This window comes from Galeopterus variegatus, unplaced genomic scaffold (genome assembly GCF_000696425.1).
Source record: "Galeopterus variegatus unplaced genomic scaffold, G_variegatus-3.0.2 Scaffold3758, whole genome shotgun sequence".
Lineage (NCBI taxonomy): Eukaryota > Metazoa > Chordata > Mammalia > Dermoptera > Cynocephalidae > Galeopterus > Galeopterus variegatus.
In genome coordinates, this window is record NW_007729869.1 from 31824 (window position 1) to 44325 (window position 12502).

Below are 12502 nucleotides of genomic sequence, written 5' to 3' on the forward strand. Positions count from 1 at the left end.
CACCTCCCTAGGGCTGGGGGCCCTTGGGGTGATGTCCAGATCCTCAAGGGCAGGTGACTGTACAACGGAGGTGAGCCTTAATGTCTTAGAGCAGCACCAGGGTCAGCAGAGGTAGTGGGCTTTGCAATTTGCAAGAGCCAGCTTTGAATCTGGCTCCAGCCTACAGAGCAGGGTGACCTTGGATCAGTTACTGAAAGCCTCCCAGCTTTAGTTCCAGTTTCTTCACCTGATCATTGGGTCTAGTGAAGGGTGGAGATATGCTAACTTCCAGCACCATGCCTGAATCTTAGGAGAGGCACAATATTTGTGTTTGTTTTTTTTTCCTTTTTGTCTTTTTTCGTGACCGGCAACGGATCGCAACCCTCAGTGTTGCGCCTGCACCTTGCTCAGCCAGTGAGCAGCCGGTCTGTATGTGGGATCCGAACCCTTGGCGGGAGCGCCGCCGCGCTCCCAAGCGGGACACTGTAGCAGTGCGCCACCGGGCCGGCCCCTTTGTGTTTGTTTTGATTGCTGACTTTTAATCCTTACAACATCCACTTTACAGATGAGGAAACAGAGAGACTTTTAGAGGCATGTTTTTGCCTGCAAATGCTGATGTTCACTTGTGTCATTGATAGGAACAAATCCCTGCCCTTGAGCTCTGCTCAAATTATACTTTGACAGTCTCTGAGGTCCCAGCCCTGCAGGCTGTCCCTGGAAGCAGCTGTGAAGCTCTCACTACTCCCAGCTTCAGCTTGGTTTGTCCTTAAAAGGTGGCTTCTCTTCCCTTGCCCTAAATCCCCACCAACTCTAACCCTTATCACTATGCTGAACAAAGTAAGTTTTTAATACCCCAGGTATTAAATGGCACAGGTGAGAAAACTAAGGCACCGAGAAGTGATGTGACTTGTCCAAGGTCACACAGCATGTAAGTGCCAGAGGCAGGAGGGTTTAGCTGCTCCAGCCTGGATATGCCAGGGGCTGGTAACAAGCCCAACCCCTCTAGCTTCAACTCCTCTTTTCTCCCTTATGCCAACCAACAAAAGGGGAATCATTTCCTATTCCTGGCTTCTCTGCCAGCCCAGAGAGACTGAGTGAAAAAATGTTTCTCTTCAACTCCTCTTTTCTCCCTTATGCCAACCAACAAAAGGGGAATCATTTCCTATTCCTGGTTTCTCTGCCAGCCCAGAGAGACTGAGTGAAAAAATGTTTCTAAATATGCCAAGATGGTCTTTTCCAGTTTCTGAGTTTTGCTGTCTGTCGTTGTTTGAAATCTGTTTCCCAAGAGACTCTGGGAAATGCAGGTGAGGGGCCTGGGTAGCAGCGGGTGTCTTCGGGGCTGGGTACCTGCTCTCCTGAGTTTGTGTCCCGAGGCTGTGTGCTCAGACTTGACCATGTTTGGGCATGGAGGCTTGTCTCAGAGGGGAACCAAAGGCTGCTTCCCTGGAGACGGGCTGGGAGGTCAAACTTCCTGCTGGAGCTCAGCGTCTTCTTTTAGGGTGGGGGCTGGGGGCCAAGCAGAAAGAAACCTTCTGCCTGCCGAAGACCCACAGGGCACCAGGGAGACTGTGAGTACTGTGGCTGAGAGCACTTGGGAAGTGGTTTTTCCAAAGACTGAGGACTGGAGGGGACATGCGTGAAGAAAGCAGGCTAAGATGGGGCAGGGAGGGGGTGGGCAGAGGGAGCTCCCTTCCTTGGGCTGTCCTTCAGGATTCTGGGCTCTGTGGTGTTGGTGGGCAGTGGCTCAGTGGCCAGGTCACTCTGGTAGCTCAGTGCCCTGGCCCTCAGGTCAGGAACCAGTCCTGGCACTTGTCACATCTCTGGAGAAATGGGACAAAAATTAGATTTGGCAAGAGCGCTCCAGACTTCTCCGAACCTTAAGGGTTCCTTGTGGATGGTAATATCTAATATATATTGAGGCCTTATGCTGGGCCAGGCACTGTAGGAAGTGCATGATATTCAATATATTATTTGATCTTTATCAGAACTTTCAAGGCAGGTGCTGTTGTTCTTGTTTTTATAGTCACATTATTGCTAAGTGGCAAAGCCAGGATTTGATCCCATGTCTGATGACCTCAGAATCCCCAGCCCACACCATACTCCATCAAACCCTTCAACACCGCATTCTATCCCCTGTCCTTCTAAGGAAAAGGATGTCAGCCCAATTATCAGGGCCCTCTGAAAGCCTGCCTTCCTTTACCCTTCTCCATCTTTCCTAAATTTGTGCCAGACCTCGAGTGACTTTTCTAAATGGGAAGATATATCCAAAAAGTCCAGAGATATTTAACAACTCTCAAAATTTGGAAGTTCTTCTTGGAGTCTAGCTAAAATCCCTCCATTTCTTCCTGTCCAGTCCTCAGGGGATAGCAGCGTTCCCATCCTTCCTCCTGTCTGAAGGTTGTCACTATGGATGTTGAATCCCAACTTCTCACCCAAGTCATAACTAAACAGAGCCCCAAGCATGGTCTTAGGAGGATTTATTATGACCCTATAAACTTACTCACTTGGAATAGGCAACAATCCCATCCGAGCATTATAGACAGGTGAGAATGAACAAGCCGCAGGTTGCAGACTTCTCTGTGACAGGGAAGCCTCTCCTTTCCTTTCCTCCTGAATTCCCAGAACTGGTAGAACCAGGGCTCCTGCCTTCACCAGCCTCAGGAGTGCCCAAGGGTCTGGGAAGACAGAAGAAGCAGTGGAGGAGGCAGTGCCCCTGGGAGGTGGGGGCTGAGTACATGGAGGAGTGGCCACGACATAGAAGTCCCCCCACAAGCCCGCTCCAGCTTCCCTGCAGTGCAAATGGTTTTGACGTGGTCACTCAGCCTAGGCTCTCCAAGATGGGACTCCCCATTGGCCCCAAGTGTCCCACAGTCACTGGGGTGGGGCCAGGTGCCAGTGATTCTTGCAAGTCCTGGGGAAATGGGCTGGTGGAGCTTTTGCCCATCTCTAGGTGATCGTGTTGCTTTACCTGTGGATACCTGTGTGGGCTTCCTAAACTGGCATCAGGTGGAAAAAGCTGTGACCTCTCCTATTCCTACAAGATCATAGAACAGAAGCCAAAAGATAAAAAGGAATTGAACAGAACATCTTTCTTTGTCAGGGAAAATTTTTGCTTGCTTGTGACTTTATAATGTCTCCATGAGAATGTAGGGGAACCCGACCTCTTAGTGCCCCAAATGAGGGAGGAAAAATTGTTTGATGTCATCTCTGTCAACCAAAAGGGGAGGTGGGCCAGTTCACGGGAGGTTGTGACAGGGTTGTACCCTTGATGCCTGACCTTGGACTCCCCTCTATAGGGCAGCAGAAGTGGGGGAGAACTGCTGGGCTTGGGGTTAGGGGATCAAGAATCTCTGATTGGACATTTGAAACCGTCTAATAGTTAGGAGAGAAGCCTGAGCAGAAAATAAAACACTTTGCTGAAAATCCCTTTGGACTAATGCCTGTCTCCTGGACACTGACTGATTTATAAAAATAATGTGTTTATTACTTTAGAGACCTGGTAGGGAAAACAGAGTCCTTGCTGATATCTGGCTAAAATTTCCTCTGAAATGCAATTACAGAGAAAGGGTCTCATGGCTCTGGAATTAGAAAATAAAACACTTTGCTGAAAATCCCTTTGGACTAATGCCTGTCTCCTGGACACTGACTAATTTATAAAAATAATGTGTTTATTACTTTAGAGACCTGGTAGGGAAAACAGAGTCCTTGTTGATATCTGGCTAAAATTTCCTCTGAAATGCAATTACAGAGAAAGGGTCTCATGGCTCTGGAATTTTTGGTAGAAATGGACTCCAGATATCTTAAAACAAAAAACAAAGCAATTTACTGGGAGGCTCTAGGGCAGCTCACAGAACGCATGGGAAGTCCACATGAGAGGCCACAGCTGGGCAGCTCTGCGGCTCCAGGTGGCACAGACTGAGGGGCTGCTTCTTGAAGACACTTTGTGACGATTCACACTCCTGGGAGTGTTCCGTGGGCCTCGCAGGAGAGGGCGGGGACCTCTGCTTGCGCTGGGATGGGGTAGATGATGCCCAGAGGAAAATGAGGGGCTACAGCCAGAGCGAAGGTGGAGGGAAGGAAAGCTGCCAACAGCCCCCTTCCCTCCCTCATTTGGCTTTGGCCCAGGGTGGCTTCAAGCCCTGAAATAACAAAGCAGCGGCCAAGGCACACAACGTCTTCTTCCTTTGCTCAAAGGGAGCGTGGCCTCTTCAGGGATCCTGAGTGTGGGAAACCTCCTGCTCCCCGATCGCCTGCGCTGCCTCTGGGCCCTCCTGACCCTTCTCTGCATGCTGTCCCCAGCCCAGCCAGCCCTGTGTGGGACTGTTTCTCGGCAAAATTGTGCTCTAAGTTTCTCTATGAGATAAGTGTCCCTGGAGGAAGTGCACAGATGACACCCCTCTGCTGCTGCCTCATTGCATTAGTTTCCAGTGTCCACTGTAACAAATGACCTTAAACTTGGTGGCCCAGAACAACAGAAATCCACTGTCTCACAGTTCTGGAGGCCAGAAGTCCAAAATCACCAAGGTGTCTACAGGCCTGCACTGCCTCCAGAGGCTGTAGGGGACAATCCATTGTCCCTCACCCCCTCCAGCTTCTGGTGGCTGTTGGCACTTTCTGGCATGTGGCCGCATCCTTCCAATCTCTGCCTCTCTGGTCATATCACCTTCTCCTCTTCTATATCTCATCCCTTTCACCTTACATTTAGGGTCTACATGAATAATCCAAGAAAAGTCTCCCCATCTCAAGATCCCTAACTTAATCACCTCTGCAAAGTTGTTGCCATATAAAGCAACATTCACAGATTCCAGGGATTAGAACATGGACATCTTGGGGCCTATTATTGAGCCTATCACAGGCTGTGTGACCTTGGACAAGTCACTTTACCTCTCTGAGGCATAAATCCTTGAACTGCAGAATAGGGATGACGATCCTCCCTCTTGGATCTGGTGGGAGGCTTACATGGGGTCGAAAACACCCTCCAGAAGCTGCAGACTTCATATATAAGTGGGAGTGATGTTGATATTCAAGTCTCCTCCCCTCTCACCTGTCCTCTCTTCTGTGGATTACCTGTCACCTTGGCTGACCTCACTCTGTTTGCCCTAGAAATGACCACTGCCCCCAGTGGACATGGGGAAGAAGCTGGTGATGGCCCAGAAGCGGGGAGAGACTCGAGCCCTTTGCCTGGGTGTGGCCATGGTGATGTGTGCTGTCATTGCCTACTATATCCTGGGCACGACTGTGCTGCCCCTCTACCAGAAAAGGTACCACACCCTCCTGGCTGCCCCCACCCCTGGGTCTCCCCTTCACCCTCATGCCAGGCAGGATGATCGAGACAATGCTCACTCCTAGGCTCAAGGGTTCAAGTGCAGGGAGGGTAGGCTGGACTGAGCCCTGCTGGTCTGGGACTCTGGGACCTGGTGGTAGGAGATGCAGGATGCCCTTCTCACAAGAAGCAGCATCCTAGGCTCAAGGGTTCAAGTGCAGGGAGGGTAGGCTGGACTGAGCCCTGCTGGTCTGGGATTCTGGGACCTGGTGGTAGGAGATGCAGGATGCCCTTCTCACAAGAAGCAGCCAAGAAGCAGAGCAAACACTCCAGTGTGAGTTTAATCCCAGGGGAAATTCATGGCTCATTGGCACAGTTCTCTCCCCTCTGCTGCATCCCAGTCAGGTGGGCATCCAGCCTCCTGATGAATATCGCAAGTGATGGGAGCTCACTACCTCACCGAACATGCCATGTCGTAGCTTTTCTGACAGGTAGGCAGTGTCTATCTTGAACCAACATCAGGTCCCCTGAGCTCCACTCAAGAATCTCAGAGAACACTCCGTACTCTCGCTCCTGACCTGTCAGCCCCCTTGAGCTTTTAAAGAAGAGTGCCGAAATTCCTGATTCATGCTCTGTTTGGTACAAACACACTCAGTACCCTCAGCCTGTCCTTAGGATAAGTCTCAGATCCTTTCTCTGGGCACGTTCCAGCTGCCGACAGCCACCCCGCCCCCGCCCCGTCTGACAATGCAGGATAAATAGGAGATGAGTCACAATTGATTCGCTTATGTATTGACGAGTCTGTTAGCCTCTCCTGGACCTGCTCCATCCTCACTTTTTACAACACTGGAGCTATTCTGGGCTGCAGTCTCACCCGAGTGAGGTGCTACTCAGAGCCGCTGAGTACCTCCAACACGTCACCTCCAGGTTAAGGTCCATCCCTGCCATCTTCCGCACCCCGCGTAAATCAAGGCCCTCCTATGCCTTCTCTCTTTAGGGGAATGTGCACAGATGCTGAAGCCACACAGACCTAGCTTCAGGTCCTGGGTAGTCTTGTAAAGGTCACTTGACCCTTCTGAACTTCTTTTTCATCTTTGTAAGAGAGAGATGATGTGGGTAAGAGAGTCTTAGATCTGGATGCTCATCAGAATCACTCCAGGAGCTTTTAAAATAAATACCAGGGCTTGGGCCCAACCGCCTGAGAAATTCTGATTCACTTGCTCTGGGGTGTGGCTTGGACATGGGAATCTTTTCAAAAGTGCCCCAGATTTCTGGGTGAGTATCCAGGGTTGAGAACCATTTATGTAGATGATGTCCAAGACCCCAACCAACTCCAATATTCCAATTCTATCCCTGTGCCCAGGGGCTCTGGGGTCATGTGCCTTCAGTGCTGGATGCTTATGGAAACATGGGGGTCCCAGCCTGGGTCTCCCTAAAGCCTCCTAGGGGATCATGTGTTCAAACTGGGTGCTCTGGGTGTCACCCTGGTTCTGAGCGGGGTGTGTGTGTGTGTGTGTGTGTGTGGTCTCCCCAGTGTGTGGACCCAGGAATCCACATGCCACCTGATTGAAACCAACATCAGAGATCAGGAGGAGCTGGAGGGCAAGAAAGTGCCCCAGTACCCATGTCTCTGGGTCAACGTGTCAGCTGTGGGCAGGTGGGCCGTGCTGTACCACACGGAGGACACTCGGGACCGCAACCACCAGGTACTGGAACTGGGGGGTTGGGTACATGTCCCCTTTTCCCTGACAGGTATGTGAGCCTGTCCCTAACTGCACCAATCCCTGAAGCTGGAAAAGATTAACCCACTTGAGCAGGGCCTCACAGCTGGCATGAGGTTGAGCCAGCCCTCGCTTTTCTGTGTTGGAGTCGGACAGACCTGGCCTTGAATCCCTGCTCTGCCACTAACTGGCTATGTGACTGGGGCAGGCCACTTGGCCCCTCCAAGCCTCTGTTTCCACCTTTGTGAGATAGGATACTAACGTTGCTGAGTGCTGTTTTAAACTCAGAGACACTGTACATAACGTGCCAAGCTTGATGTTGGGTGGATGGTGGGCACTCAAAAAGAAGCAGTCGCTAGTGTTATTACTCCCATTCTATAAACTGAGTCAAATGAGAGGTCAGACCAGAGCTGACCCCACAAAGTGGAACCTCTGTCACTCCCCAGGAAACCAGGGACTTAGGAGTGGAGCAGCCTCCATAGAAAAAACATTTAGGTGGTTTTCCTATCGCCATCTCTCAACATCCTACCCTCCCCCTCAACCCCACAAAGTGGAACCTCTGTCACTCCCCAGGAAACCAGGGACTTAGGAGTGGAGCAGCCTTCATAGAAAAAACATTTAGGTGGTTTTCCCATCGCCATCTCTCAACATCCTACCCTCCCCCTCAAAAAAATTTTTTTTCTACATCAAAGCCCTTCCTAAAGGAAATATGAGTTGGCTAATATTTCCTTCCTTCCTTCCTCCCTCTCTCCCTTCCTTTATTTCCCTCATTAATTCATTCAACAGCCATCAAGCACTTCTTGTGGTAGTGCTGTAGTACCCACGAGGAGAGAGCTCATTCAGGACAATGCCTAGCAGGGAGGGATTGGTGCCACAGAGAGGAACAGAGGAAGCTGTGGGGATTAAAGGAGGGAGCAATGTTCTCCAGCTGAAAGTAAGGTGAGGTATCAGAAGGTATTTGGATTAGGCTTTAAAAATCAGGCAGGCACTGGGTGCTGAGAAATATGTTGGGGAAACTGCATCTCGAAGGTAGGGCATAGAGCAAGGCGTGGCGGAGGGAAGGGCTCGGTAGAGACAGGAACTGGAAGGCTGACTGTAGAAAATGACACCTGATGGGGTGTGTGTAGCTGGAAAAGGCTGCAAGGGTAGACTAAGCTCTGTTCCCAGAGGACTTCAACTGCCAAACTATGGAATTAAAATGTGAGTGTGTAAGCTGGGACGTCTCAACTCCGGCTGTGCATTAGAACCACCTGGGGGACCAAGGTCCCACACCAGACCAACTGAAGCAGAGTCTCTGGGCATAAATCAGTTTGTGGAGCTCCCTGGGTGGTTCTAAGGTTAGGATTGCTGCTGTGAGCAACTGGAATCTGGGGGCATGATCAGAGTGGTGCCGGGAAGATGGAGCTGGCAGTTATGTGGATTCAGTTACTGAACAGGGCTGAATGCTGACAGTCCGAATTTGGTGGCTGATGGGATGGGAAGGGGCAAGGACGCTATGGAATCTTGACCGTGCTGGGGGTAGGGCAATGGGGTTTCAGGCAGAAGCGGGTCTGAGAAGCGCAAGGTGGTCGGAGCTGTTCTGGCATCACTAGCATGACTTACTCCCCCAGATGGAGAGACGGCCTCAGGACCCACCTGAGTTAGCTCCTGCTCATGACCCCTGCCTCTTAATGGGCATTCTGCCCCCGATCTTTCCCAGGAGCAAGCAGAGTGATAACTGCTGTCATCCTCTTCCACGTGGGATGGGGCTGGAGCAGGCTGGCTTGTAGGCAGCCTCCCGATCCTGAGGTTGTCAGCTCAGGGGAGCAAGAGGCCAGCACGCTGAGTGAGCAGACAGCAGCATGTGATGGAAGGACAGTGCTGGAGCTGCTAGCTGTCCTCCCTTCTCCCCACAGCACCACCGGGAGCAGTGCTAATGGCAGGCTGCCATGGGGGATGGTGGACGTGCCCTTCCTGCTGATTTTTCCATGCAGCTGGGTTGGTGGCCAGCTGCTCCTTACACCTTTGCTCAGTGCAGCGGTGCAGGGAGCCAGTGCTCCAGGCCAGCTGAGTGTCCTCTGGAATCACCTGTGAAAGGCCAGGCCAGACTTTCTCGTCCCATCCCCAACTCTGAGGAAGGGGCTGCATGCGGTCTGCCCTCAGATTCTCCCATAACAGCCTTAACCTGGGGGGTTTCTAAATTCCTTCCCATGTTCTGTGCTGAGGACAGTGATGCCACAGGGCTTGGGGAAAGGGCTAGGTCATTCGAAATCATTCAGATAACTCAGGGTTAGCTAATCCAGGGTAGGGGGGACAGGAAGCAAGCAGGCTTCAGACCTCTGAAGTTGGCCCTGAAAAGTGGATTCCTGTCCAGTTTCTTACAAAACCAAGGACCCAGAGGAACCCCAAGCAGGTGAAGGATATAGTGGGGTCTGAGATGAGCACAAGTCCCCACTTCAGTACTCATCCTTGGGCCCCTTTTTAAGGAGGGAAAGAAGGAGCTATTGTTGTGATTTCATAAATAAGTTACCAGTATTAAAATAATAACAGCACCTTCCATTGTTTTGAGCGCTCACTATGTGCTGGGTTCTGTGCTAAGTGACCCACATGCATCATCTCATTTAATCCCATGACAGTTCTTCGAGGCTGGCACCCTCACAAAACCAATTTTTAAGGCTCAGTGAGGTTGAGGCAGTTGCCAAGGTCACACAACTCAAAACTAGTGGTTGAACCCAGGTTTGTCTGGCTCCATAGCCACACTCTTGCTGAATGGGCTAGGTTACCCAAGGTCATAGTCAGAGGCCTTGGGAACTCTCGGGCCAGGCCCCCAGCTCTCAGTTCAGGACTCCGCATCATCTTTTACTGAAGACCCTGCAGCGTCCAACATCTCCGAATGCCAGATTCCTCAGGAGCCAGCTTCTCCCCAGCCTCAGCGTCTCCCTGGCTGGCTGGTGACCTATATCTGAATGCAGCACTCCCATTCCCTGGGCTTTCAAAACCGTGATGCAACATCCTCTGTACTGCTGGATTGAATGCCATCAGGTCAGGCAGCTTTAGTGTGGGGGCCTCATTCAAATCCAGGGAGTAACAGAGATCTGGAGAGAAGCTGGCGCAACACTTACCATTTGGGCCTCACTTTTATACATTTTGGTCTTGGACATGATTTCACCAGGGCAGTGGTCCTCAGAGTTTAATGCATGTAGGCCCCAGCCTCAGCGATGTAGAGAGAGGAGGAACCTGTGCTGGTGGGCAGCCTCCAGGAATCCTGTCACAGGTGGTGTGGGGGGACCACACCTGAAGAATATCCCCCAGAGGCTCACACAAGCAACCTCAGAACAGAAATAAAACCAGGGTCTCTACTTCGTGCGTCCTGTGCAGAGCTTTGCAGCTGGGCCTCATCCGAACAGGCCGGGAGGTTCCTAATAGCAATGACCAGTGCCAGAATTTAATGTGCATCGTGCTCTGCCGGCACAAAGCTCTTTTCAATGCTTTCTCTCTTTCCCTTGGATTCCAGTGTCAATACCGAGTGCCAACATATTTTATTTGGCTCAAACAGGGTTAGACCTCAAAGGGTTTTCAATTCGAATTTTTGCCAATATTTTGAAATTGTGAGAGTTCACATTAAAATCTGGTTTTCTGACTTCTCTGGAAATGTTGGAGGTCTGGCTACTGTAGATCTTCTGGATGGTATGGTGTCCATGGTCTGGAGGGAGTGATGCCTTCTAGTCTGTATGTAGCTGGCTCTCGGCACTTCTCCAGGCCTGCCACTCCCTGACAATTCTTCCTGGCACCAAGGCAAGTGCCAGTTGGCACCTGTCATCCTATTGCCTCACCTGCTTCATGCGTTGACATTATCTACCTGAGCCCTGTAGGCAATCGAGCATGCGACCTCTACCCTAATCCAAATACAGAGCCCAGTTGGCCTGTGTCACTCATGGGTCTCCTTAGACAGTTATGTCTGAAGTCCTTCTTTAATAATATCCTTTGAAAATGGTATTGTTATTAGTCCATTTAAGTGATGAAGGTACCAAGGACCAGAAAGTGTGAGCAATTTGCTTAAGATTCTATAGCCAACAGAAGCAGAACTAGGACTCCAGTGGGGCCCCTGTGTCCAGGTAGGCAGCGCGTACACCGAGTAGCTCCAGGGCCACCATCCACACAAACGGCACTGCGAATGCGCCCTCCAGGACTGTGCAGTGCACAACCTGCCAAGCTTTCCCCAGAAGCCCTGACTCCCATCTGGGGGCCCGACTCCAAAGCTGGCATTTTTCTTTACTCTATAGCAGGTCCTCACCCTTGGGCCTTAAGAAACATGGATTTCCAACCCTAAACGTGCTCTTGCTTTCCCCCCTCAGTGCTCCTACATCCCAGGCAGCCTGGACAACTACCTAATGGCCCGGGCTGAAGTGGAGAAGGTCAGAGCCAGATTCCATGAGCACCAGGTTTTCTACTGCTTCTCCACGACTCGGGAGAACGAGACCAGCGTCCTGTACCGGCGCCTCTACGGGCCCCAGGCCCTCCTCTTCTCCCTCTTCTGGCCCACCTTCCTTCTGACTGGCGGCCTCCTCCTCATTGCCATGGTGAAGATCAACCAGTCCCTCTCCATCCTGGCGGCGCAGAAGTAGACCCATCCAGCCACACCACTGCTTGTGTCCCAGGGGCCTGGGTGGGCCCCCAGGGCTGTCCCCACCTTCCCCCTCCCCTGCCCTCCTGCTCTCCCCCTCCACTCCATCCTGTCTTCCATTGCATGATTGACCTTTGGGAAATCCCTTTGGTGAGTCATTTCCTGCTCAAGAATGTACCATAGCTCCCTAGTGCCTTGGAGGACATAAGGCGAGCCAGTTATAGCTCTTCATAACCTGTCCCCACTCAACTGACTCATAACTGTTTCCTACTGCATCACTGTCTATCCCCAAATGATGATGATGGTCACCTCTGTGTCCATGTCATCCCTGTTGGCTCAAAGGCCTGCCTCTCCCACCATGGAAGCCATCCTTGGCAAACCTCAGTTCCTTCTTTGAATTCCATAATGAAAACCACAGCAGCTTCCATTTATAGAGCACATTTAGAACATTGCTTTTTTTTAGGACACTAAGTGCCTATACACTTTTATTCTAATATTAACAAATATATGCAAAATAACAAAAGGCTCTAAGAAAATATCCAAAACGCATCAAAATATTAGCAGTGGGATGGTGGTTCGTTTGAATTTTTGTCTTTATCCTCCTTTTGTTTTTTGTACTTTTATAAATTTTCAACAATAGAAAGGTTGTGTTTTGTTTTTAATCAGAAAAATAACAGTAGATGTTACTTGGGAAAAAGTTGAAAGAGTGAATCCCCCTCACAAAGGAGCTGAAGGTGGGTCTGGGGAGGGGTTGGGCTCCAGTCAGAAACAGGCTGCTGAGAAGACACAGTCTTGAGCACTCTCTATGGAAGAAAGGTAATCACACAGATGGGGATTATGATTTATTCTGCAGGTAAATACTCAGGCACTAAGCCTGCTGGGGAAGCCTGTCTCAGATTTGAAGAGGACACGATTGGAGGAGGCCATCAGCTTTAC

General features: G+C 50.8%; 1 protein-coding gene across 1 annotated transcript; it reads left to right on the forward strand.

Annotated features, from left to right (window-relative positions):
* The first annotated feature begins 1153 nt into the window (after positions 1 to 1153).
* On the forward strand, positions 1154 to 12166 carry KCNMB1 (potassium large conductance calcium-activated channel, subfamily M, beta member 1). The gene is made up of 4 exons (XM_008585918.1): positions 1154 to 1547; positions 5083 to 5240; positions 6777 to 6948; positions 11298 to 12166. Exons 2-4 carry the CDS (start codon positions 5107 to 5109, stop codon positions 11565 to 11567), a joined length of 576 nt encoding a protein of 191 aa, XP_008584140.1. The 5' UTR covers positions 1154 to 1547; positions 5083 to 5106; the 3' UTR covers positions 11568 to 12166.
* The last annotated feature ends 336 nt before the right edge of the window (positions 12167 to 12502 follow it).